This window comes from Neofelis nebulosa, chromosome 9, assembly GCF_028018385.1.
Source record: "Neofelis nebulosa isolate mNeoNeb1 chromosome 9, mNeoNeb1.pri, whole genome shotgun sequence".
NCBI lineage: Eukaryota > Metazoa > Chordata > Mammalia > Carnivora > Felidae > Neofelis > Neofelis nebulosa.
In genome coordinates this window covers 31,956,746-31,984,338 of record NC_080790.1, presented here as the reverse complement: position 1 = coordinate 31,984,338, position 27,593 = coordinate 31,956,746, and the positions used below count along the sequence as shown (strand labels likewise).

Sequence of the window (27,593 nt, the reverse complement as noted above, 5' to 3'; positions counted from 1 at the left end):
AAACAATGGTAATGTCTACATTCACTCTCCTGTGTAGAAGTGCTTTGCTGGACATTGCTGAGCATACAGAAGTGTAGCAAACGTGGAACTGGACATGGTTACAGATAGATGGAACTGGATGGAAAGCCAGTTTCTTTAGGACTGCCCAGGAACAGTTTTCTTTTTCTTTTTTTTTTTTTTTTTAACATTTATTTATTTTTGAGACAGAGAGAGACAGAGCATGAACAGGGGAGGGTCAGAGAGAGGGAGACACAGAATCTGAAACAGGCTCCAGGCTCTGAGCTGTCAGCACAGAGCCCGACGCGGGGCTTGAACTCACGGACCGCGAGATCATGACCTGAGCCGAAGTCGGCCGCTTAACCGACTGAGCCACCCAGGCGCCCCCAGGAACAGTTTTCTAACATCTGTTCTATCATCCCTCAGATCAGAGATGTGCTAGTGACTGTCAGCCAACGGACAGCACCAGCTCTGGCTATCCAGCACCCCCCCAAAAAGAAAATCTTTCAGTATATGTGCTGCCGAAGCAAGCACAAAAGAAAATCTTTCAAATTGGGCAGATCTCCTGGTCTCTTAGGATGCTCTGGATTCTTCTAAATTCCAGTTATTGGAGGAAAAATTTTGAGCAATACATCATTTTCCTGTAATAAGGATGGAGGACAGGGGCACTGGGTGGCTCAGTCGGTTGAATATCCAACTCTTGGCTTCGACTCAGGCTCATGATCTCACGGCTCATGGATTCAAGCCCCGTGTTGGACTCTGCACTGACAGTGCGGAGCCTGCTTGAGATTCTATCTCCCTCTCTCCGCCCCTCACCACCCCCCCCCCAAAATAAATACATAAGCATTAAATAAGATAAGGATGGAAGACATAAACCCATGCTCACTATTACTTAAGCTCTAGGAATCCAGGGGAAAGGTTGGCTTTTTCAATATGATTTGCAAAATGTACCTTTTTCATAGGCCTGAGAAGGCAAAAGGTTTGTAAAGTCTTCACTTGGAAGAACAGGTTCAGGGATATTGATTGAACGGAAAGGACTTCCTTGTGCTTGAGCAGGCCCTGCCTGTGAGCCATGTTCTTCTTTTTGAGTTTTCCTGGGGAAGGGAAACAAAGGGTGTTAATACCCGAGGGGTTCAGAAGAGAATCAGTTCAGAATAATCCAAGAAAAATTCCAAATTATTAGGTTGAACCATATAAAATTGCTGTTTTTGTAAATTAAAAACATATATTAGCAACTTTTAGGGTTCAACTTACTTCATCGCCAAAGCTGGGGAAAGATTTCAAATATGTATAAATCACATCCTAACCGTACCACCTATATTTTTATTTTTCTGTTACTGGCTTCCTTGTCATCAGGATCTTGAGAGTTTGCCATGGCGACAGTCTGCTTGGGATGATGTACATTCTCTTAACAAAACAACACAAAAGGTCCCGGGAAGCAGCAGATCTTCAACGAAAAACAATAAGCCAGTCTCCAGGGTCACACAGTTATTATTGGCATATTTCTATTTAAAACGTGATAAGTTAAAAACATGACAATGATTACCACATATGTTTTGATTCAAACTGGTTGAGCTATTAACATACATTAATTTTCAATGGTAGAAGTAAACTAGTAGCATTAGAGAAATTTTAGAAAATGAATAAAAAAAGAAAATCACTGGTGACCCCAGTATCTTAACACGCCAATCATTATTTTAAAATTCATCTTTGTTATTTTACATTTTCACAGTTTAAATAAATTCTACATACCATCTTCTATCATTTTCATTCCACTTCCTATTATGTTGAGTCCATGTAATCATCACCATCCATCTTTAATATCAACCAACTTCTTCTTTTTTAAAAATTTTTTTATGTTTATTTATTTTTGAGAGAGAACATGTGCAGGGGAGGGGCAGAGAAAGAGAGAGGGAGACACAGAATCCAAAGCAGGCTCCAGGCTCCGAGCTGTCAGCACAGACCCTGATGTGGGGCTCGAACCCATGAACCGCAAGATCATGACCTGAGCTGAAGTCGGACATGTAACTGACTGAGCCACCTAGGCACCCAAATATCAATCAACTTCTATGATTCTATAACCTCCATCACATGCTGACCCACAGATTCCACCAGTATATAGACTGGTAGCAGGGAAGGTGTTCTGGATGCCACTGGATAAGCCATTGCTTATGGCTTTGCCTTTCACCAATTTTTTATAAGACACTCACTTGGCTTTAACTTTCCGAGATTCTCTTCGCTTTTCCTGCTGAAGCTGTTCAATTTTCTGTTGCATTTCTTCCTGTTTGGAAGTGATGGCCTGAATCATTGACATGGCATTGCTCAGCTCTTCCTAAAAAATAGGAATTGATACATATTTAATCTAGTAAAAGAGATAAAAGGATATAACATGGTATATAATACATATTTTAATACACATTTGTTGAATGAATGAATGAATGAATGAGAGATGAGCATCTTACTTCTACTGTGGCCTATAATTTTAACACAGAGATACAAGAAAGAAAAGCATGAAATAGATATTTTTTGCCTGATAATTAATGAATAGACCAGGAGGAAAAATTCTTATATTTGCCTGCTACGTGAAAAGATATTTTCTACTTCTGTGACTAAGACCAAGAACTTCTGTTTAGCAGGGAGATAGAAGAGGGGCCTACCTTGAAATAGTTTAACGAATTCTTCATCTCAGTAACTTTTTCTTCCATGGAACATCGGCAACTCTTAACCTTCTCTTCCAAAGCATACTCGCCATGTTGAATTCTGGACAGTTCTTGCATTGCTTCTGTGAAACCAGTTTTCAGTTCAGAGGCCAAGGCCTGCAACTAAATGATAATCGCCAAGAGTAAGTTCAGTATGCTATTAACTATTATAAATAGTACCACTGAACCCTCGAATTTTCCTTTTTTTTTTTTTTAAGAAACCAGGATATAGAAAATCTACAGCCCGGTAAACTAAAGTTTTGACAACTTAAGACAAACTTCGCCCCATTCATTTAGGGAAAAGAGGGTCTTTTATATGCAACACATGCTGAAGCTTGATTATGACAAGCAAGCAAGCAATTAATTAAGTTTACAAGTGTTCCTGCCAGCTACTGTTTCTTCTAACACCTTTGCTTAAAGTGAGATTTACTTGAAAAGCAACATATGCATGTGAAACAGAATCTTGATCCAGTAACCCTTTCAATTCCATGAAAGAAGGGATAGGTCATATTACCCCTAGTGGTATAAGAAAATGAAGAAATTCAGTCATTTTTTCCCCTTAAACAATTAAAAATAATAAAAAGAGTAATAACTAAGCATATCTGAGAATTTCTTTGCAGGTGAGGAAGTCATATAGATAGGTAGGTAGATAGTTGAATGATGTCATGGAAAAGGAGATAACAGCATTTGCAGTGGTGGGAAACAGATAAAATGGTAGGAGTTCAGCACGTTGTTGACAGTGATGTTGAATTCTCTCCAAGAGTCAAGCCTGGTCGTGTAGGAGTGTGCACATTGGATTTCTGTTGTCAACTTCCACACCATGACAAAGGTGTCAATTCTGGAGTCTGATAGGGTACAAATCCTAGCTCTCTCCTACATGAAGTAAGACCTCAGGCAAGTTGGTTAACCTCTTCACAGCAGTTTCCTCATACATAAAATAATTACTATAACACCTATTTCACAGGACTGTGTGGAGAATTAATGAATAAATGTAGATAAGCTTTCTGCTACAGTGCATGCTTGTCCATAGAAGGTGTTCAAGAAATTTTAATTCTTCTCCCCCTTGAAGTGGCAAATCAAAAAGTTAAGCACAAACAGAAATGTGGAGAAAATGGAGCACTTCTACAGTTCAGGTTTTTTTATTGAACAAATGAAAAAAGCATTTCAACAGACAGAAAGTTAAGATAATAATAACAATAAGATAAAAACGTTACTTTCTTGAAATTTATGACCTTACACTCTGCTAAGTAGAGGAACTCTTAGCTCCAGATCTCTCTTTAAAACAGAACTTTTCACAAAATTAACAAAACTCCTTCAAATGTGTATTTCTAAACATTTTCAGAGTCTGGTTATCCAAATTATTCCAACTTGCAAAAACACCTCCCACTATAAAGTGATTTGGTCTCCTACACCACATTTTAAAAATATAGGGTTTGTGTTTCACTGTGCCTCGCAAAGGTTTCTTTCAAGGGCTGGGAATAGGGAGGAAGTAGAGGAACCAAAGAGATCATTCTGAGGAAAAAAACAGGATCTGCCACATGTTCAGGGCTGGAAGCCGGAGAAACAACATGAGCAATCTGTATTTCACTCCAATCATTTTTCATTTTAATTAATCTTCGTGATGGATTTTAGTACACATCCTAATCTAGTCATCAGAATGGATTGAATCACCAGCTCAACTACTTTTGATCTGGTAATTCTCATTATGTAAATTCATCTTCTGTGAACAAAATTTAAAAAAATCAACAGTATATAATATCAAAGCAAAATTTATGCAAGTTTTAAAGTTGAAGGAAGGAAACCTGACATTCATTCAGGTGCTCTGAAATTCTCTCAGGTTTCCTCTTTGAAAAGAAAGGGAACCACTATCCGACAGAAATAGGTTTCATTATCACTGCTCCCTTAGGTGGATGTGTAGAGTTTTCCCCAGCAGCAAAATGCAGCAGTAGGATCCTCGGGGGAAGGGACTTTTCCTCACCTGTAGAACCCCAGCTCTCAAAAAAAAAAAAAAAAAAAATTAAGTTTTCCCTAACAGCCAGGTTGTATGGGGACTTTGGGAATTTTGAAACCATTTTAGCTATGAGCCCATTTCCTTCTCTTATATTACGTTGAGCCCCTTGGGTACCTACCACTGAAGTAACACTACTGCTTTATAAACAGCTTCACAACCACTGATCAGACAGGGAGGAGATGCCAAAAGCGAGCATAATCACACACCTGAGACACATGTCACTTTTAAGATGCGTGGGGCTCAATGTCTTTAGCTGCTGTGGACTGGTTTTCCAGTACCAACTGGCCATTCCTTTGTGAATGAAAAATACTCCCAGGACATGGACTTAACATCTTTTTTCTGCTGTCTCTTCAACTCTCTTGTTTGACAGCCCGCAGCCCACCCCAAGGATTAGAAATGGGTGTCTACCTTGTTCTCCAGCGAGTTGAACACGTTCCTCATCTCGTTGATTTTTTCATGAAGCTGCTCTAGAGAGGTTATGATCCCTCCATCCTGCCGCTGGAGACGGGCTCCCACTGGAGGCAGGTTCAGGGAAGACTTGTACTTCGAAGCCTAGGGTACCACAGAGGGCTTCTTAGGCTCAAAGAAATAGGGGAGAGGAGTCCGAATTCTTCCTATTTCCTGTTCTTAATTTCTGTTTCTCAATTTTCTTTACTTTCTTGGCTTCTTAACTCTTCTCAAGGTGAATTTTAATCAATGTCTTCCAATTTTTTTTCCACCAAAGATCCCTCAGACTAAATTCTCATACATTATGCAAATTGTTCCAACTTGTTTTTTACACAGACTTGTTCTTCATTCTGTCCCATTATCAAGGTCAAAGACTACTATGGGGCAAATTCGGGGGACTGGGCCTGTGCCTTGAGAACCCTGCTGAGTCATAAATGTCAAGATTTGAAAAAACTCCAGAAGGCAGGCTGAATTCCTTCGACACCTGACTAAAGACTCTGTGAGAAGCAGCACATGCTGGCAAGGATGCCAACATAATTTCTTTGGTTTCCCCCTAAACCAGGGTTTATAGAGAGGAAATGTGATCTTTCTGCCAGCTTTCATATTCTTAATTTTAGGCCTCTTTATCAATCCCCATAAATGTAATAATTTAAAACACAAAGTGGGCAGCAAGTTGCCCGAATGGTCAAGAGCAAATTTCCCAAATCTACTCCTCTACACTCCCTATAGAAGTTGATCCTTAATGTCATTCTTACTTCCATTCTTCCATTCTTAATGGAAGCTGATGTGAAGTGTGGCATGCTGGATATTTATCTTATCCATCCCCGAATGCACCACAGGCCTAGTAGAACTAATTTCTCTGGTGTTAGAAGATATTCCCCAATGGCAAAAAGAGACTGAGGCTCGAATAGGACTTACAAATCCTGGAAACTTACAATGACAATTTTAATGATGAAACCTATTGCTGTAGGACTGGTTCCCATGGTTTTTCAGTTAGGGGTCCTTTTGGCACATAATTCATTTGCTTAAATTCTTTTCATTACAGACAAAAAGAAAAAAGAAAAAAAATCTCTTCGAATCTCCTTACTTTAATATAACCACGAATGTTTTGGCACATTTCCTTCTGCTTTGTTCTATGAATGTAAGTGCAGACATTTATATGGTTGAAATCACCCTACAGATATATTTTTATTCTGCCCCTCCTTTTTTTGCCCAACACTCTTATAAGCCTTTTCCTATAGCCTTCAAAATGTTTTCTGTCTATTTTTAATGGCCACTCAGTATTCCATCCTGTAGTTGTGCCAGAGTTTACCCATTCAGTCTTCTTGGAAATCTATAACTTTTAATAACTTTTCAATATTATAGATAGTACTGGCATATAATGCTTTTTATTTAAAGCTTTGTATGTATTTCAGATTATTGCCTTAGGATAAATTCCTAAATATGAAATTACTGTGAGTTTAAGGATGTTAGGCAGTATTTGACCTAAAGGGCTAAATTAGTGTATTTAGAAAAACATGTCTTGGATAAAATACATAAAACATAAGTAATATAAGTGGAGGAAGCTACAGGATTTACATCCCTACAAGTAAGCCAAAACCACAGTTGGAATTCACATCATTAGGCAAGAGCTGAGCTGGTCTAAATGGTGCAGTTACCACATCTGTTGCCTTGACTGGCAGATTCCACCAGCACTGCTCATGTTAATGGACTGTTATTTTAAAGAATCCTTGTGCAAACGGAAGTAATCAGTCTGAAGCAACACAATCTGACTCTGGAAAAGAGATTGGGTAAACTTTGAGAGGCCTATGTACAGCGGACAAAGGATGAGATTGAATTGGGATGGATTGGATTCCAATCAAAAGGAATGTGAGCTAAGGACAGTCAGTGTATCCACACAGATTCACCTGTTCTGGTAATACTTCTGGAACGAACTGGGAGATAGTAGTGCTCGTTCTCCTGTTGGCTTCCATGACCTGATTGGGTCAATGTTCCTTACTCACCAAGGAGGTCAAGTCCATCCAAAGAACAGAGAGCCAATTAGAGGTATGAACATTTTAATACTTTCACTGTATTTTAACTAATAATTATTACGAAAGCTTCCACCAATTTACACACACTCATCAGAACTAAATATTATTTCATTATTTGCTAATTAGATTGTTGTCAGCTTTGAAAACCTCAATCTTCTATTTATTAGCTATCTGTAATTTTACTTTGGTAAACTGTCTGTGTCCTTTGCCCTTAATCTACTGAGATCTCTGAAGTTTCCTTTTTTTACTGACTTGTATCAACTATTTTTATATCATTAAACCCTTACGATATTTTCTTGTAAGAAGTTTTCCCATTTGGTTATTTGCCTTTGAATTTGTTAAAAATATATTTATGTTGGGAAAATTTTTAATTGTGATGTGGGTGAAATCTCTAGCCCTTTACTTTGTGATTTCCTCCAGTGCTGTTTTACTTAAAAAGACATTTCACATCCAGATACAAGATAAATATTCACTAGTTCTAAACTTTTATGGTTTGACTTTTTTTATTTCTAGTCCTTTAATCCATTTTTTAGTTTATTTTGATTGGGGTATGAAGTAAGGATGTCTTCCTTTTCTTTTCTTTTTTTCCCAAAGAAGAACAAGACAATTTTCCCCAAAAGAACCAGACAATTTTCCAAACATCATTTGGCACCAGACTGAATAAGTGCATCAGATCTCTTGGCTCAAAGCAATATACACATCTTGAAGATATTCATTCATTCATTCAACTAATATTTATTGAACATGCATTATATTCCAGGCACTGTACTTTATGCTGAGAATACAACAGAGAGCAAAACGTACTAAATCCCTGCCCTTGGAGCTTACATTCTAGAGAAGGAGACACACAATTAAAAAAAAAAAAAAAAAAGAAAAGAAAAGAAAGAAAGAAACAAGTTAATATTTGCTATAATTTCAGGTAGGGATTGGGGTCTATCAAGAAAATAAAATAAAGACATAGAAAATGGCTGAAATGTCATATTTTGCTTCAAATGTCATATTTTGCTCTCCCTTTTTGCTGTAAATTGTATTCTATTATAGTTAACCTCTCCCTGCTTCCCTCCTTCCTCTTCCTCTTCTTCTTTACTTCTCTTTCATCTTCTTTTGGTTAACTGTTGCTTGGAGTAAACAGACTGGGATTTAGGAAGCGTTCTTTTAAAACAAGGATGGGGTTATAATCACAGCATCACAGAGGTCATATAGACCAACTTCATTCCACTGCTTCATTTGTTCCACTGTGAACAGATGTACTTGGATTTGTGATACAATAAGAGAATGAGGCCACCCCCCGCTGCTGCTATATTTAGCCAACATTCAGGGAGTGACCTACATAAAACCTATAATAGATTTTAAATCATACCTCAGTTTAAAGACATACTCACACTCATTCAAATGCATACATAGGTCAGATGTGAACAGAGTGGAGGTGGGCAGGGAAGGCATTTGAAGGTCATAGACGAGTGAGGCATCAAATTAGCACTGAGGAAAGACTGACCCCTGCTTCCAGGCCTTTGTTCAAGCTGGCCCCTCTGTTTGAAATACCCTTCCCCATATCCACTTACCAAATGATCAACTTGTCCTGAAATGCCTCATTGAAATCCTTCAGCCAATATTCATTCATCACTCCCCCATATCAATGCCTCTGTGTAATCCTTCCAGTGGCCTGCCTTGTGTGAGCTATTTATTGTATATGTTTTCCAGGTGGTGGACATTTAAAAATCAATTGTGAATGTTTGTTGCGTCTGTTTTATTTTTCATTAGGCCAAGCAGTTGATTTTGCACATAGTAACTGCTCAATAAATATGTATTAAATTGAAATGAGGCTGTTTCCTCTACCCCTTTCCATTGCTGGTCTTGGTCTAGGAGCAATATGATTACAAAAATGTTTTCATAATCCTGTGTCGGCTTGCTCTGACTCGGCACACAGCGATGATATCTTGCATGATATTTCTGGGAACTATTGTTATTTTCACTTTACTTATCACTTAAACTCAACAAATCTAAATAACATTTCCCCCCAAAACTCTCCACTCTTCTGGATTCCTGTATCTCTTTTCAGGAGACCCCTCTTTATCCTTACCAAAGCTTAAAGTCTTATGGCCAACTTGAAATTACCCTTTTTTGCCAGCCCCCACCAAGCCCTGTCAATTGTCTCTTCCTTCTCATGCTTTCCAGATAACAGTGCCTTAACTCTAGAGAGGAGCATGGATTTTCCTAGCCCAAGCTGCTTTTATATTACATATTATATCAGAATAAACTTCCATGATTTTTAAGGACAGAATTTTACTTTAAATTTACATTTAGAGATAGAAGCCAAATAAACACTGTTTAGAGAGCCAAAGCAGACCGATGCGACCCTTGTTGCAAACATATTATAAAATGTTTTGAAGAATTTATCTTTCTTGTAAATTATTTCCATTGTTTAAAAGGAGCTTAAATTTTTTTCTGTCACCATATTTGAACATTTGCAATGTTAACCCCCTTTCAGTTCTTAATGCTGTCTGCTAAAATAGCAAACTAAGAAAAAACCGACCTTGCTTTCTCCTTCTCTCTTACGGAAATGTTATTGCACAGTTTAATGTCCATAGTGATGGTGGCAACAGGCAAGACAAGCAGAGTTGATGGGTGGGGGGGGCGGGTAGCACTGTAATTTATAACCTGGATAAGTTGTCCTTCAAAAATCAGTTTGCTCAAAAGTACAATGTGAGTGGTGCTCTCTGCCCCGCCTACCTCAGTCTTATTAAGTAAACAAACACCAATGACAAATGTGAAAGCAATTGTTGAGTGCTGGAAAACTTTATACATAAATGACAGTCATCACTATTACATATAGGAGTGTTCAAAACAATCTAAGTTGTCTTTACCTGGTAAATCTGTGTGGAAGGATTATTCATTGGTATATGTTCATTCTCTCCTGTGGGAAGAAAGAGCTTTGTTCAATGGACATGACTCATTCTGTCCCTATCCCCTTCACACACACACGTAGGGAATAAGGGGACTTCTAGGATCTTAAATCTGTGGCTGCATGACAAGAAACCAATGATACAAGAACAAAACATAAGCTGGTGTAGGTGGTTTCTAGATTCACATCCTAATGACCAAACCGTATCTATCTGATATAACTCTTTCTTGTAGTAAAACAACAACAACACAAAACAAAAATGTCCTACCACAGTGGGCAAGTTTTGCAACCAAACTGAATGATGAATGTTCATTAATCAGCCAGAAGGGAATGCCCATGAAGGTTTCCCTCCTGTCCTTGGGGCTGGTGGAAGTTTACTTGAGAGGGTATTCTACAATTAGGAAGGGTGCCCCAGCACTGGTCTAGTTGTCACTGTGTTGTTCTCAGGAGGCCTGCGTACAATGTCCTTGCCAAACTTCTGAGCTCTCCCCTGCTGTCACTGCCTAGATCACCTAAGGCAATCTTACTGTCTTCCTGGGCAAGAGGGTTGGTAGAAGGGAATTGTCAAAGGAAAGATTCTGGGAAGGATGCAGGCAGAAAGAAAATAGTATTGGCAACACTAAAGACTGAGAAACACAGGGCAAATACAAAGGAAATAGCAGGTTGTAAAAACCACTTACAAACTAGGGAGAAAAAAAGTCGGCTTACAGTGTACCTTGCAGAACCACACTGGTTGGCCATGAAGAAGGACAATCCAAGTAAAACATGCAGCTCATTGCTCATCCATTTAGCTATATCTCCATTGTGTCCCTCTGCAGTTTATAGATTAAAGCCATGGTTGGGGCGCCTGAGTGGCTCAGTCGGTTAAGCATCCGACTTCGGCTCAGGTCATGATCTCGCGGTCCGTGAGTTCGAGCCCCGCGTCAGGCTCTGTGCTGACAGCTCAGAGCCTGGAGCCTGTTTCAGATTCTGTGTCTCCCTCTCTCTCTGACCCTCCCCCATTCATGCTGTCTCTCCCTGTCTCAAAAATAAATAAATGTTAAAAAAAAATTTTTTTAAGCCATGGTTGCGAATATTTGGTTGTGTGGACGTATATATTGTTCACTTAAGATATGGTGGTACAGAAAACCCTTCCTTAGAGAAGCCAACCTCTAAATAAATATAAATAATAAATAATACATAACCTCAGCCCAGAGCTTACACAGACAGAAGGCTGTTCCTATAAAATCTAGATGGTTTAAGATCACCACAACTCTCCACACAAGTCTGAGTAAAGATTACTTAGCCCATTTTATACTATGTCCCAACAGCCTGGTACCATGGCAAGAACCAGAACATGGGAACCAAGTCCAGGCTCCCAGATCAAACTTTGACACTTCGTGATTGTAGCCTGACATCTCTATGACTGTTTCCTTATCTGTAAATTGGAGAGGATGACAGAAACTACTTCTGTATGGTTGATTCTATATGGTAAAGATGAGAAGAGAGAGCACTTATGTTTCTAGGCTAACCTAGAAGGTGTTGGATGTTTATTAGTTGAATCTGTATCTTGGCCTTATTCAGCAGGTTGCTCTGAAGCAAGTCCCAAAGTTATTGCTAAGAAAAATAAGATAACAACTCACACCAAATTATAGATACAACATTTCCCGCTTTTCCAGCACCAAGTCTGTGCTCTTTGTGGTCATTATATAATAAGGAAATGAGAATAGCCAAGGCAACTTATTCTCATGTTTTGATACAATGGCAAAAGAAGACTGAAACCTACATTTCTTAAATTCTGAGATCTAAAGCAAGACATTGGAAAAAATCTAACCTTGCTTTGTTTTGGTCTTTTCCATGGTGCCTGTTGCTTCTTTCCTCCACCTTACTCTTCAGCATTCCATCTTCATTGTCCCTGGATCAGGCCACCCCTTCTTCTCTGGACCTGCCCATTGAAATCAACAGGAAGGGTTAGCAGGCAGAACTGGTGAAGTAACTGGACTTACTTTATGTGCTAACTTAAAATGATTGGAATGAACACAGCTATTAGAGGCAACTTGAGGTTTATGTAATTTCAGAAGAGTGAAGATACTAAGTTAATAGCTAGTTTAAAAGGTAAAGTTAACTGGGGTGCCTGGGTGGCTCAGTCGGTTGAGCGTCTGACTTCAGCTCAGGTCATGATCTCACAGTTCATGAGTTCAAGCCCACATCAAGCTCACTGCTGTCAACACAGAGCCCGCTTCAGATCCTCTGTTCTCCTCTCTCTCCCCTCCCCCACTTGCACTCTCTCAAAAATAAATAAACATAAAAAAAAAAAGTTAGGGCACCTAGGTGGCTCAGTCAGATAAGCATCCAACCCCTGATTTATGCTCAGGTCATGATCTCACAGTTTGTGGGTTCAAGACCCATGTCAGGCTCTGTGCTGACATCGTGGAGCCTGCTTGGGATTCTGTCTCCCTCTCTCTGCCCCTCCCCTGCTCACTCTATCTCTCTCAAATAAAAATTTAAAAAATAAAATAAAGTTTAAAAAATTAAAAAAAATTTAATGTATAGTTTTTAATATATTCTTTTTTGGATCATATCAATTACTTTAGACCCATTGATTTTATTAACAGGTTATATAGTTCAGGGAAATCATCTTAAGAAAAAAACAACTTGATGGGGTGCTTGGGTGGTTCAGTCAGTTAAGCATCTGACTTCAGCTCAGGTCATGATCTCACAGTTCATGGGTTCTAGCCCCACATCAGGCTCTGTGCTGACAACTCAGAGCCTGGAGCCTGCTTAATATCCTGTGTCTCCTCTCTCTGCCCCTCCCCTGCTCATGCTCTGCCTCTCTCTTTCTCTCTCTCTCTCTCTCTCTCAAAAATAAACATTAAAAAAAAATTTTTTTTAAAGAAAAAAAAAACTTGAGCAAGTATGAAGGCCAATACATCACACAGTAAGCTCCTGGATGACCTTGTTCCCACTTTCAGCATCTGGCAGACTACACACTGGAGGTGCTTACTGAATGTGGCCTGGTTGTAGAGACCATTGGACACATAGCTGCGGGTTCAAAATGCGATTAAATGTCAGTGTTGTGGATGTTACACCCTTTTCACACGAGCGTGAACATTATGTCAGGGTAGAGCATCTTCTCTAGTTATCTGAATGTCTTTTACAGCTGATGTGAGTGTTACTGAGATGAAAACTTTCTTCTCCTTAGCAGCTGTTCCTTTGTTTGACAACTAATGCATTCTATGATGTATGTAAATTAAATCATGAAATGTTAGAGCCAAAGGCCCTGAGAAAATTATTTCATCCAGCTTCATCATTTATAGGTGAAGCAACTGAGGTCTGGAGAGTGGAAGAGAAATGACCTGCCCAAAGCCACACAGCTTTGAAAATGACTTTTAAAAGTGATTTCTGTTACTGTTTAGAGGGAAAAAAAGCTTGAAATATGTAAAGCCATGTTTTTATGGCTAATTACTTCCTAGGGATTTAGTTATCTAATTTACAAGTCATTGAAAACAAACCAAAAATACCATTCATATATCATAGATATAGTGTAAATTTACACATTTTCAGAGTTAGGACATCATCAAGCTCACATATGTACACATGGTCATGGATTTCAAGACATAACCAAAAGAGTGTGGTTAATATAGGGTAAATAAGAATTTTTATTTTATTTATTTAATTACAAAAGTAACAAAACTACATTAGAGAAAATTTGGAAAACATAGAAAAGGCAACTCTAATGCCTTCACTTATGTAACCATGATGATCATTTAGTTGTATTGCCTGCCCATCTTTCTTTCTCTTGAATGTTTTACATGATTGTTCATGGACCTACTTGTATCTACTATTTCACCTGCATTATAGCACGAGCATTTTACTTTCTTTTTAAAAACTGGATCATTGTTGGGGGACCTGGGTGCCTCAGTCGGTTAAGCATCCGACTCGATTTCAGCTCAGGTCATGATCTCCCCGTTCATGAGTTCAAGCCCCGCGTCGGCTCATCACTGACAGCACAGAGCCTGCCTGGGACTCTCTTTCTCCTTCTCTGTCTCTGCTCCTCCTCTCCTCTCTCGGTCTCTCAAAATAAATTAATTAAAAAAAATTTTTTTTAACTGGATCATTGTTACTCATGGTTTTTTGTTGTTGTTGTGGCCACTTTAGCAGAGAGTGGCAGCATTTCTCCCCAGTCCCAGTTGGTGTTAACAATCTGCCGGTGTTCTTCCACTCTTCTCTCCATTTTCATATCACCATGTACAAACATATATACAGAACATACATGTCATGGTGGTATCCCACTACACCTCCCTGCATCTTATTTCTTTCATGGCAGTCTCTCCAAGTTAATGGGTGTAGAGCTAATAAATTATTTTTCATGGCTGCACAATACCTGAGGTGTGAATGACCTATGTTAATCATTTCTGTATTGATGTACATTCCCTCTATTTCCATTATTTTGCCACTGCAAACAATGCCACAACAAACAGCTTGGTACATAGAGCCTTACATATTCATGCTTTTAATTATGTGGGATTTTAATAGATATGACTAGGCTGCTTTACAAAAAGGCTGTAATTGTTCCCATATCCCCCAGGAAAACTGTGTGAGTACCTTTTCTCCTGCATCCCATCCCGGCCAATAGTAGATGTTAACACTTTTTAGTTCTTGCCAGTCAGATGAGTGTGACAAGGGATATTTCATTGTTACTTTTGCTGATTGCTAGAGTTACCAAGCACCTCTACGTGTCTTTCCTGTACATTTAGATTTGCTGTTTGGGGATTACCTATTCCTCTGCTTTGCATATTTTCCCATTGAGTCATCTGTCTTTTCCTTATCAATTAGTAAGAGTTTTTATATGCTAGAGATTAGATTTTTATTTGTCATGTGAATTTTAATTATTTTTCCCAACTGTCTTTTTTGTCTTTTGACTTTGCGGTCACTTTTGCTATTAAAACATTTTTGAATTTACGAAGTCAAATAGAACTTTTTCCTAATTTACTTCTTGATTTCTTGAGCTGCTTTAAAAGTTCTCTGTATCCTACGACTCCTGGATGGCTTAGTCAGTTAAGCATCTGACTCTTGATTTCAGCTCAGGTAATGATCTCACAGTTTGTGGGTTTGAGCCATGTTTCAGGCTCTGCACTAACAGTGCAGAGCCTCCTTGGGATTCTATCTCCCTCTCTCTGCCCCTCCCCTGCTTGCTCTCTATCTCTCTTTCAAAATAAATAAACATTTTTAAAAATTGTTTTTAAAAAGCTCTATGCAGCCCCAAGATTTTATATATATGTTTCCCTAAATTTTCTTCTCAGGCTTTCATTATTTTTAAGTGTTTCATTCATTTGGAGCTTGTTATTATAATATGTGGTGCAAGGGAGTGTTAATTTCTTTATTTTCCAGATGGATGGTCACTTGTACTGGCACCAGCCATTACATAAGCCATCCTTTTCTTTCATGGAATTGAATATTACTTTTGTCACGCAGAGATCTTTTATACGTCCTCTATCCTATTCTGATCTATTTCTGTTCCCAAACCACAAACTATGGCTGTTCTTCTGTGTTTTAAACATATTTGGTAAGGCAAGTCAACTATTTTTTTTTTATAATTTGCTTTACCTGACATTTATTTTTCCATGTGAATTAATGAACTCCAAAGTCATTTTACCCATTACAAAAAAATTTAAATTCTCATTGGAAATGCATTAGATTTATATATTAATTTGGGAGAACTGATATTTTCTTACATCAGATCTTGTCATCCTTGAACATGAATATTCTTTCCATTTAACTGGATCTTGTTTTAGGTCTTTCCATCAGATTTTATTGTTTTCTTCTTAAAGATCCTGTACTGTTCCTGTGAAATTCATTCTTAAATATTTTTTTATTGCTATTTTAAATGGTATTTTTTCACTTCTACTTCTAGCTGGTTTTTGTATTCTCTATTTCTTTGCATATTTATTTTACATTTAGCCACCTTAGTAAATTCCTTTATTAATTATGGAAGATTTTTAAATGAGTATTTATTCAGCTTTCTAGATTTTTTTTTTAAGTTTGTTTGTTTGTTTATTTATTTATTTTTTTTTAGTAATCTCTACGCCCAATGTGGGACTTAAACCCACGACTCCAAGATCAAGAGTCAAATGCTCTTCCAACTGAAGCAGCCAGGTGCTCCCTTTCTAGGTGATTTTTATCCTTATTTTCAAATATTTATACTGGTTATTTCATTGTCCTATCTTATTGTATTTGTTAGAGCTTCCAGAATAATGTTTACTAATAATGGTGATAGGTGACATCATTATCCATATTCTGATTTTAATGTAAATGTCTTTAAAGTCATTTAGAATGATGCTTCTTATTTGGTAAATCATCTCTATCATACTTAAGTAATTTCCTTTTAGTTCTATTTTACTAAAATTTCTTATTAGGAATGGATACTATATTTTATTAGTCCTCTCAATAGCTATTGATAGAATTGCTTTTTTCTCCTTTATTATTTTAATGCATTACGCTGATTCCCTGATGTTGAGTCATCCTTGCATTCCTATAATATTTGCTTGGCTGTAGGTACACCTCTTTTGGTACACTGAACTCTATTTGTTAATATTTAGGCATTTTGTATCTATATTCATAAATGATTTTGATCTGTGGGAGGTTTATTGTTTTTTGTCTTTTATTCTTTTTTGGCATTCAGGTTACGCTAGCTTCTTAAAATGAATTAGAGAGTTTTCAATCTTTTCCTATAATTTAGAAATTTTTCACTTAAGTTGGAATTATCTGGTGTTTAAAAGATAATAGAGTATAGCTATGAAACCACTTGGACCTGGTGCCTTTTTTAAAAAGGTAGACAGATTTTGCTCAAAGGTAATTGATCTATTCAGTTTTTCTGCTTAATTTTGTAATTTATGTTTTCCTAGGAAACCATGTATTTCCTTACGTTTGTCAACCAATCTGTTGATAGAAAATACGCATCTTTCCATGTGCTATATAAAGAATGGTGGAGAGAGAAATAACATTTATTGAACACCTGCTATGTGCCAATCACTATGCTTCATATTTATTTATACTGTCACATTTAATTGAATCCTCATATTGGTCCCGTTGAACACGTATTATTATCCTCATTTTATAGATGAGAACATTGAGACTTGGAAAAAGGAGGTAATATTATAGCCAGGATCATAGTTAAAAAATGGCAGAGGGAGCCAGGATTGCAACTTAGGTCTCTGTGATTTCAGAACTGGTATTTTATTACTTGCAGCTTTCTCCAAATAGTTACACAACCATTATATTTAGTTACTGAAAGATAGTTGTTTAAGGAAATGTGTTATTGTTTTCTGTCGTTCCCCAAAATTATTGAACATTAGGAGAGTTTTTTGGTTTTCACTATAACAAATGAATATTAAAAGGAATATAGTTTTTTTCTTTCCATATTTAAGACATTGTTTCTCCTTAGGCAAGGTTTCCAGAAGAGAATTACTAGTTCCAACACTATGGTCATATTAATGACTAACATATATCGAAAGGCACATCTTAAAAGGGAGGATAACAACAAGATTACATGGAAAAGTAGTATGACTTTTTCTAGGAAAAGACTTACTACATTCTGAGATTCCCTTTGAGATCTTACTTATAGTCTTTTCCTCATTTTCTGTGGGAATCCCTCACTCTCTGAGCCCGTTCTCTGCTCTCTCCTTCATTGCCCTGGAATCACTTCCTACCTTTGAATAACCATCAAATGCTGCCACATTCCTCTCACCAAGTTCATATGGCTTCTACTCCTCCCCAGTTTTCCTCTTGTCTTTCCATCTCTACAGTGCTAGCCTTTAAAAACACCTGTGTGGGCCTTGGCAGACCCTTGAAAAATGTTTTTAGGAAAAGCCTGTTAGTTACTAAACCTTGCCTGATCATTATATAGAGCAATGGTTTTCAGTCTGTACTGTTCAAAGCCCTCGGGCTTTTTCAAACCTGCCTTGGGAACAGAAACAAAGCCACCAAGCTCGTGGAGTCCTGGGCCCCTCTCTCCATCCCCTTCAACTAGAGTCTCTTTGTTCTTGCCTGAAAACAAACTGCAGCTTGTGGGGAAGCATTTCCTTTTAAAATTGGTTTCTGGGGCGCCTGGGTGGCGCAGTCGGTTAAGCGTCCGACTTCAGCCGGGTCACGATCTCGCGGTCCGTGAGTTCGAGCCCCGCGTCAGGCTCTGGGCTGATGGCTCGGAGCCTGGAGCCTGTTTCCGATTCTGTGTCTCCCTCTCTCTCTGCCCCTCCCCCGTTCATGCTCTGTCTCTCTCTGTCCCAAAAATAAATTTTAAAAAAACGTTTTGAAATAAAATTGGTTTCTGCTAGGGGCACCTGGGTGGCTCAGTCGGCTAAGCGTCCGACTTCGGCTCAGGTCATGCATGATCTCACGGTTTGTGGTTCGAGCTCCACGTCGGGCTCTGTGCTGACAGCTCAGAGCCTGGAGCCTGCTTCGGATTCTGTGTCTTCCTCTCTCTCTCTCTCTCTGCCCCACCCCACTCATGCTCTGCCTTTCAAGAATGAATGAACATAAAAAAATTAAAAATAAAATAAAATTGGTTTCTGCTGCTTAAAAACAAAGGCTCTAAAATTATTGCAATAGAGAAATAGGAATTAATCTAAAAAGTTATAGCCAGATTTTATGAAATTAATAAAGTTTATAATATTAGTAAAGTTACTACAAGCCTAAAGAATACTGAGAAAAATCTCCTGACCCTCCCCCAGACTGACCTAGAATATATACCGCACACACACATACACGCATAAGACCACAAAAACTTAGGACTGTCTATTACTTTCCAATTACTGCTGTGACAGAAAAAGAAAGTTTGGCACTTTGGGGAATTGAAATTAATTGAAAGCAGACTTGAGCTAATTTCCATTTCAGTGTCCTTTATTGAATGGGTCTTTAGTGCACATTTCTAATTTAGTAGAATGAGAACTTTTTATGTTGGGGGGAGGGTGATGAGGAAATATTTTCCCCTGAAACTAATTCATCAGGACAAATTCTGCAAATGTTTTCAGAGAAGAAAATCTCTAAAATCTTTGTGATGTAGAAGAATGCTTGAAAAAAATTATGGAAGTCGTTGTTTGGTTTTTTTCTATAGCTTAGAAGTGACATAGGTTTTATGAAATGGCATATTTCATGACCTTGTTTGTACATATGTCACAGTTTTCAGGTTCTCCTACATTGTATCACTTGATCATTGCAACAGTGCTGTGCAGGGCACTGTTACCACCCAGGACCAAAGGAAACTGGAGCTATGAACAATTAAGTATTTACTCAAAGTTACACAAGAAGTAGCTCCAAGTAAGACCACTATTCTATTAGCCTAGATCTTTAAATAAGCCACTTCATGACACAGGATTCCAAAACACTATAATAGAAGGAACCACTTTTACTGTCATTAAAGATGTATTCTTGGGGTGCCTGGGTGGCTCAGTCAGTTAAGTATCTGACTCTTGATTTTGCTTCAGGTAATGATCTCAAGGTTTATGGGATCGAGCCCCTCATCAGGCTCTGCGTCGACAGTGTGGAGCCTGCTTGGGGTTCTCTCTCTCTCTCCCTCTCTCTCTCTCTCTCTCTCTGTCCCTCCCCTGCTCGTGCTCTCTCTCTCTCAAAATTAAATAAACTTTAAAACAAATGTCTTACTTCCTATATGGGGTCTGAGAGCTGTTTGAACAAACAGGTTAAATGGATTGGTAAAAGGAGAAAAGTTCCGGCAAGTCTGATGAGACAGAGGGAGATTGAGAGAAAAAGAAAGAATACAAAATAGGACAAAGAAGAGGGCTATAACCACCAATTCAGAGGCTATGAAATATTATTATTTTAAAAATTCTGTTTTTGGGGCGCCTGGGTGGCTCAGTCAGTTGAGCGTCTGACTCTTGATTCCAACTCAGGTCATGATCCCAGGATTGTGGGATCAAGCTCCACATTAGGCTCCACTCTGAGTATGGAGCCTGCTTAGCATTCTCTCTGTCTCTCTCTGTCTCTCTCCCTCTGTCCCACTTCCCTGCTTGTGTGCTCTCTCTCTAAAATAAAATAAAATAATTTAAAAACTGTAATGTCAACCACAACACCTATTTAGAGAAGATAATTGAAAGAGGGGTGTCAGGGGCGCCTGGGTGGCGCAGTCGGTTAAGCGTCCGACTTCAGCCAGGTCACGATCTCGCGGTCCGTGAGTTCGAGCCCCGCGTCAGGCTCCGGGCTGATGGCTCGGAGCCTGGAGCCTGTTTCCGATTCTGTGTCTCCCTCTCTCTCTGCCTCTCCCCCGTTCATGCTCTGTCTCTCTCTGTCCCAAAAAAAAAAAAAAAAAAAAAAAAAAAAAAAAAAAATGTTGAAAGAGGGGTGTCAAATGTCTATACTTCAAATAAGAAATAATCTAGGATAATATCACAAGAAGTTTCTGTAATAACAGTGACTGTATTATTTAATCTGTATCAGAGAATAGGATATATGTAAATCACGAAATCCATCCCATGAGATTCTGATACCAAAGCTACTCTAGGATAGCCTAAATAAATAAAATACAAATATTCTAAATAAAATGTCTGAAAGCAAAATTACAATACCATGAGTTCGTTCTAGAGTGTAAAAATGGCTGGATGCTTACAAATCTATTAATACAGTTCATTAATCAACATAATTCAAGAAAGGAAAGAGAGCACAGTGTGACCCTTAGAAGCAAAATGGTAAGGAGATAAAGCAAATTTCACAATACCTGGGCACAGATGCAAGTGTTTATAATGAGGATACCTCAATGATAATGTAATTTTTATACCTGCTTCCAAAAATATGTACAATCATCAAATCATTCTTGAATACATAGCAACTTATGGTGGCAAAGGCGATAAATTAAAGAATTAAAATATAGGACCACCAGACATCCCTCAAAATAAGCAGTCTTATTCACAGAACAGAGCACAAGGGAAGGGAAGCAAAAGTAATATAAAAACAGGGAGGGGGAACCAAACATAAGAGACTCTTAAATATGGAGAACAAACAGAGGGTTACTGGAGGGATTGTGGAAGGGGGGAGGGGCTAAATGGGTAAGGGGTACTAAGGAATCTACTCCTGAAATCACTGTTGCACTATATGCTAACTAATTTGGATATAAATTTTTAAAAATAAAATAAAATTTTAAAAAATTAGCTGAACAAGAAAAAAAATAAGCAGTCTTATTTTGAAAATGGTCTTTGGTCCTCAAGTCAGCTTCTTAATTAACTTTTTCCCAAATATAGGTGTTGCTAGAAAAAGGTCAGCCCCTGCCACTGACCAGGTCATAAGGCCATCAGGCCATCATCACATCCTTGGTTAACTGCGTGAGCACTAGTCTCCTCACCAGACTGTGAGCAACCTGGGAGCAGAGTGGTGGTCTTATTCATCTTTGTATCCCCAGCTCCTTGTGCCATTTTGGGCACATCACCAACGGATATTCATGGAAATGAACTGAATTCTCATCCAGTACCACAAGAGAAGCATGCTTTTTCCCACACGTGCTTCACATAAGCAAAAAAGAATTACTGTTACATAGAACAAGGGTTTAGCCTGGAGGCAATTTTTGTTAGGGGGGAAAACCCATCAAGCAAAGTTTTAGTGGCAGGATGTATCCCCTGTGCCCACCATTGGAACCGGGATAGAGCAGGATCTCCTGACGAATGGTCCCACACCAAAAGGAATTATAACTGAAGCTCACCATTGCCAGCAACCTCAGAGCACCCAAAGCCAGTGAGAAGAGGGCAAAGAGTGGGCGATTCCATAGATCAAGAGCACACAGAGGTTCTTTACATCAGAATATGGAATAACAGAGATCCTTCCACTTCCGCTCCATGAGGCATTAAGTTGTTTGTTTACCCTAATATCAGTCAGGATAGTTATTTGGTTGAGCTGCCATGTGTCAACATGTCAATCAGAAAACAAAGAACACCAGCATGCTAACACACACACACAACAACCCAGTGGTTAGAGATAACTATTTTAAAATTAAAATTAAAATTTAACTTATCATGTCATTTAAGACATCAAAACGTATCAAGAGTTTCCGACCCTGTTACTTCCAGGGGCTCTTCTGACTCATTTTATTGACTGGCATACATAAATGTGCCAGAACCCAATTTCGTGAACCTGAATGCTTTATAGTATGGGTCTGGTTAGGAAAATGCGCCCTCTCTCTTTTCTTATCCCAGTTTGACTCACTTTAATTCCAACCTTTCAAACAGGCTCTCTCCCTGGATTCATCTGAGTTGAAGTTCAGAGCCTCTCTGAGACACTCTGCAAGAGATGGAGAGAACAGTGTGGCCCCAGTGCAAGGCAAATGCATACTTGAAAGGAAGATGAAGTGACTGTCGCTGTATTCTCACCAGGTTGGTCCTGCCTGGGAAAATGGGAAGGGCAAGAGAGGCTCCTGGGAGAGCTGTGAAGGAAAGAGCCTGAGCCCCAGAGAGAGCTCCCTCCAGCCCTAGGGATGACCCTAATTAGCAGAGGGGTCTATCAACGTGGCCAACCTCAGCTAGTCCTCGGGAAGTATTCCTCCTGCTGAGGCAGAGACAGCAGTGGGCCTCACAAGAGCTGGATCACGTGACTGAGTTAGTAGTACCTTGTGAAATAGATCATCAGTCACCAAAGCCTTTTTAGGTAAGAGGGGAAACCAGGTTACTGCTGCCTCTCCTGGGAGTTTTTTCATAGTTCAGATAAAGTGACACATCCAATTTGGATCTGCCTTTGGCACTTTCAGAACTGCTAGAAAGGAGAATAGAGCAAATCCAATCTTGAGAATGACTGTAATTTCTCATTACCTCCCAGGGAGCTCCAGAAGGTGGAAATCATAGACAAACCCTGCAAATCTGTAAATTCAGTTAGAAGAATAGCCCCCAGCTCGTGCACCATTGACAGGAGTCAGTGATGTTCTTGAGCCACTAAAAAACGACAACATTCTCCCTGCACAACTGGTCTATGCATTTCTACCTGAGGATCTCAGTCCCTGCCTTTCCCCTGCCTTAAAACCCTCTGCACTCTGCCAACCCAAATCCCACTCAACCTTCAAAGGGCAATTATACCCTTCATAAGCCTGCCTTGACATCACCTATTCTCCTCAACTGTCACCTATCCTCACAAAGGCAAGGATCATCTTATAACCTGTTATGACTAGAGTCCAACAACATATTAACCTCGATATAAGACACATTCAATATTTTTGTTCATCGATGAAAAAATGTAAATTCATCATTAGTTTGATTGTTTCTTTAATCATTTCAGCCTGTTTCATACATGGCCTTCCTAGAGCTAAAGCATACTGAACCCAATCACTGAGTACTTTCTTACCATTTCTTACCAATATCTGGAAGGTTTGGCACAAAGTGGAGAGGTCTAGAAATACTCCATAAAGAGACCAGAACACATTGGGACTGGTTTCGCTAAGAAGCTATATATACTGATTCCTAAATCTCTTGTTGCACTGTTTCGATTTCCTTTGGGGAACAACTTGGGACAAGAGTAAGTAAATGAAACATAGAAGTTCTCCATCCTCCTGTCTCCAAACAACTACATACTTCTCCCATCCCGGAGAGTTAGATAGCAATCCTATCCTTCAGAACCTTGAAAAATATACTGTATATAGAAACACAGTGAACAATCTCACTTGAAATCTATTCCAGGGCTGCCTAAACATACTATAAGGAAATCATTCCCTGCACAGATTATGCCCATTTCATCCTGTCCTGATGTCATTTGAAAATGATTCCCTTACCTGAAGGCAAATCAGTTTAACAGAGGAGCACACACATGCTGAGCCACATCATTTTCCACCTCCAATGCTGGGGACTTAGTGCCTTTCATAGACCATCCATTTTGCTTTTCAATCATGCAATCTGAACATTTTCACCAAGGCTTCCCATCATGGATCAATGTAAAAATGTTCCCCCCAGATCTTGACCTGCTGATTGGCAGGGTCAAGAAATGGGAAGAACACTGGACTGAGATCTGACCCTGACTGCTCACTCGGCAGGGCCAAGAGGAAGCCATGAGAGTCTGGACTTCCATTTTCTCAGATCTAGTACAAGGAGGCTCTCAAAGTCTTTGGAGCTCTAAAATGCTGAGATTAAAATCCAGCAGGGTAAAAAACAAAAAATAAAAATTAAAAAAATAATAATAATAAATAAAATCTAGCAGGGTATCTCCAAATATTACTTAGCAACATGGTGACATAGCAACCAGTGGCCTCCCTTCCCCAGCCCCTCAGTCCCCACAGCCTCCCATAATTGTTCTTTTGTTCAGTCTGAAACACCAAAAAACCAAAATGAAAACAAAACAAAAAACCCACTATAACCCCAACTGGAATTATGTTAAGTAGTTTATAATTTCCCAATCCTTAATTCTTTCAGTATGCAGTTTGGGCTGTTTTTTAGTACTCAGGTTGTTTTGTTTGTTTGGTTTGGTTTTGGTTTTTTGTTTATTTATTTATTTTTTAGTAATCTCTGCACCCATTTTGGGGCTAAAATCCATGACCCCAACTTCAAGAGTAGCATGCTCTTCCAACTGAGCCCGCCAGGTGCCCCTAGTACTCAGGTCTTTATTTTCCTGAGGGGAAATTTGTTTCCTGGAAAGAAACAAAACTGGCTTTTCTTCTGATCTTTTTTTTTTCCCCTGCTAAATGAATATCCCTGGTTGTTATATTTCTTTCCAATGAATATTTGCACTTGGCTGTTCCATGGTCACCTCAAACTCAAGCTGTTTTTATCACACTGGTCATCTTAATCTATCCAGCCTCCTCCTTCAGATTCCTCTAGCTCTGTCATTAGTACTACCATTGACCCAGGCTCAAGACCTCCGAATGAACTTCCTCTCCCCGTCCAGTCTAAAGGAAGTAAAATCCTTCTGAGTCTTTCTTTGTCAGATTTCTTACATTTCCTCCTTTGCTTTTCATGTTACCTCTTTGTTTCAACCCTGACTCCTCTGTGCCTAAACCTCTGTAGGAGCTTCCTAATCAGTTTATTTAACACTCTAGGCCACTACTAGATTATTTTCCTTTGGTCATTTCTTATTCCTTCTCAAAAACTTGAGTTATAAAATGTAATACATAAATTATTTTTTCAGGGTCCTCCACAATGTCCCTGACCTTCCTCTCCAACCTTGTTTCCAACCTGTATGGGATATTCCAGCCTTCTGAGTTAATTCATCACCTACATTCCTGCCTTGTCTCTCCCATTCCTTCTGCCTTGTCTGCCCTCCTCACCCTACCCCAACTGTCAAATCCTTCCTCATTCCCTGAGGTCTAACTCAGGTCCAAAACCTCTGGAACTTCCTCCTTCAATCCAATAGTAAATTAGCCCTCCTTTCTTGGAATCCTCTGAACTCAAATGGAACCAAAACCATGACTTTCTACTGTTATTTATCTTACATAAATAATCTCATTGTCTCAATAGATTATAAACTTCTTGAGAAAAGAGATTATTTCTTCCACCTCTTGGGATCCTTGGTGCCCATTCTATGTTCTTACATAGAGTAGAATCTCAGTAAAAGCTTGTTCAATAAGAGACAAAACTGCCAAACACTGTCAATGATAACTATTTAGCATGTAATCTAATGTGTTAATTAGGTGTGATCAACTATTAGTAATTAATTGGCTAAGTGCTCTCTTACCTAAAAATCTGATAATCAGTAGTCACGGATGTAGAGACTAAGGGAGGAAGAACTTGGCCACAGGAAATCCAGGCTGGGATAGTGGAACAGAGGGATTTAAAGCTCTATCTCAGCCCTAGAGGGCATTTTCAGAGTTACAGGGTCAAAAGTAGATGATCTGTAGTGGCTTAGCCCTTGTCAGATATATATTTAATTCAAATAAGATTAGAATTATATTATATATATTATTATATATAATATATTTATATGTTATATATTTATATGTTATATATTTATATTCTATATATATTATCTCTATATATAGAATATATAATTATATATTCTGTATTATATATAATCTTATATAGTATTATTATATATATAACATACACACACACACACACACACACACACACACACACACTAGACTAGAATGTTTTGGATTTAGAGGTAAAGTGAATCCTTTTTATCCTTAACCCACTTTGGAATGCACCTTAGCAACGTCACTACCTGGGGTTTGCCCACTTCTTTTCTTTAAACATCCACAGGACCTGCCTTCAGCCTGCAGTGTCTGCTATTCATCTGCTTGGGGACCCACACTTCCAGCCTCCTCCAAAGCAAATCATCTTATAGGCAGTAAAGGAGCCAGCAGATGCAAGATGAATCTGGGGCGGGGCGGGGGGGAGGCCCACCCTTTGAAAGCAGTATTTCCAATCTAGTCCTTGATTCTTTACCTCCTTCCCACACAGTCTTTAGGTGGGGTCCTTCCTCTAGGCTGTGGTTTGTGGAGCTGAAGAGAAAAATACTGAAGATCTGGATGCAAAATTCACATGCAAAACAAATCCCTGCTTGGTAAATTCCTGTAAATTCAATTATCAAAGCTTTTTGACTTTATTGTTAATAGCCGTAATTCCCATGGGGAAAAAATGAGATAAATAAGTAGATGCAGTACACTTGAAAAATCATTCAAATGCTGAAATAGAACGTTTAGACTCACAGAAGCAAGAGAAGCTCATTGGTGAAAATCTTAGGACACGAAAGATGTGAGAAGGGAAAGCTAGATTGAAACCCAAACTCTTACACACCTCCACCAGGGCCTATTTCGTTCCTATCTCTTGGCAACTTCAAGGTCTTCTCAAACTTACAATATCCCATAATCATATAGCAAGGATAAAAAGGCTCCAAGGCTTTTGGTCACCTTATTAGAAAGGCCTTCCCTGACCACATGTTAAGAGCAGGACCCAGCCTCCACTGCCCATCTCTCTTCCACTGCCTCGTTTTTCTCGATGCATTTCCCAGCAAATGACAGTGCTATTTATCGTTCGTTGACCATCTTGACCCACCACCTCCAGTTCATTAGGGCATGGGCAGTTTTATTCACTCTGCATTCTCTGAAGTCTGACACAGGATCCAGCATAGAATAGGTTCAAGTAAATAGGTGTTAAATAAATGAATGAACCAATATCATAGTTTGGAGAGACCAAGCCAAACCAAACCAGAATTACTTGCAGCACAAACTAAAGATGAAGCATATAGTGGTAAAGAAAATCAGAACTGAAGGATTATGTTGACATCAGCCAGCCAAACCCTGTTGTTTCAGGAATGAAGAAAATGAGGTCAAGCGGTTAAGTGACTTGACTAAATCCTAAGCTCTTGTTTGGACAGAAATAATAAAATGAGTCATTCAGAGGCCCTGGTCACCACCACAGGAGCCAGAATCTAGAGCTTGCCTCTGCAGGCAGCCTCCGTCCAGCTGTGGCATGGGGGAGCCCCCAGCAACCAGCAGGGCCTGAACACTAGTTACAGCCGGATGAAGGACCGACATGCACCAGTCTATCAGAGGCAGTAACAGAGCTCTGGAAATGGGAGAGGGAGAAAACTATGTTTGTCAGGACTTCTCTCAA

At 39.0% G+C, this 27,593-nt stretch overlaps 1 protein-coding gene and 1 long non-coding RNA gene across 17 annotated transcripts in view; one reads left to right on the top strand and one right to left on the bottom strand.

The window, feature by feature from the left end:
* Positions 1–27,593, bottom strand: part of ARHGEF33 (Rho guanine nucleotide exchange factor 33) — a 118,652-nt gene that overhangs the window by 80,512 nt on the left and 10,547 nt on the right. For 13 of the 16 annotated variants that reach the window (XM_058683113.1, XM_058683119.1, XM_058683109.1 and 10 more), the window contains 6 exons: positions 11,903–12,013; positions 10,052–10,101; positions 5,116–5,259; positions 2,655–2,819; positions 2,208–2,329; positions 949–1,091 (listed from right to left, as the gene is read on the bottom strand). In XM_058683113.1, the coding sequence (XP_058539096.1) occupies positions 949–1,091; positions 2,208–2,329; positions 2,655–2,819; positions 5,116–5,259; positions 10,052–10,101; positions 11,903–11,927 (649 nt within the window). In that variant the 5' untranslated portion in view covers positions 11,928–12,013. The remainder of the gene's footprint in view (positions 1–948; positions 1,092–2,207; positions 2,330–2,654; positions 2,820–5,115; positions 5,260–10,051; positions 10,102–11,902; positions 12,014–27,593) is intronic. The other 3 variants (XM_058683123.1, XM_058683124.1, XM_058683125.1) reach the window with 1 other exon arrangement.
* Positions 1–27,593, top strand: part of LOC131484658 (uncharacterized) — a 39,847-nt gene that overhangs the window by 2,602 nt on the left and 9,652 nt on the right. The window contains exon 2 of the long non-coding RNA XR_009248371.1: positions 22,293–22,436. This is a non-coding gene — a long non-coding RNA (uncharacterized LOC131484658). The remainder of the gene's footprint in view (positions 1–22,292; positions 22,437–27,593) is intronic.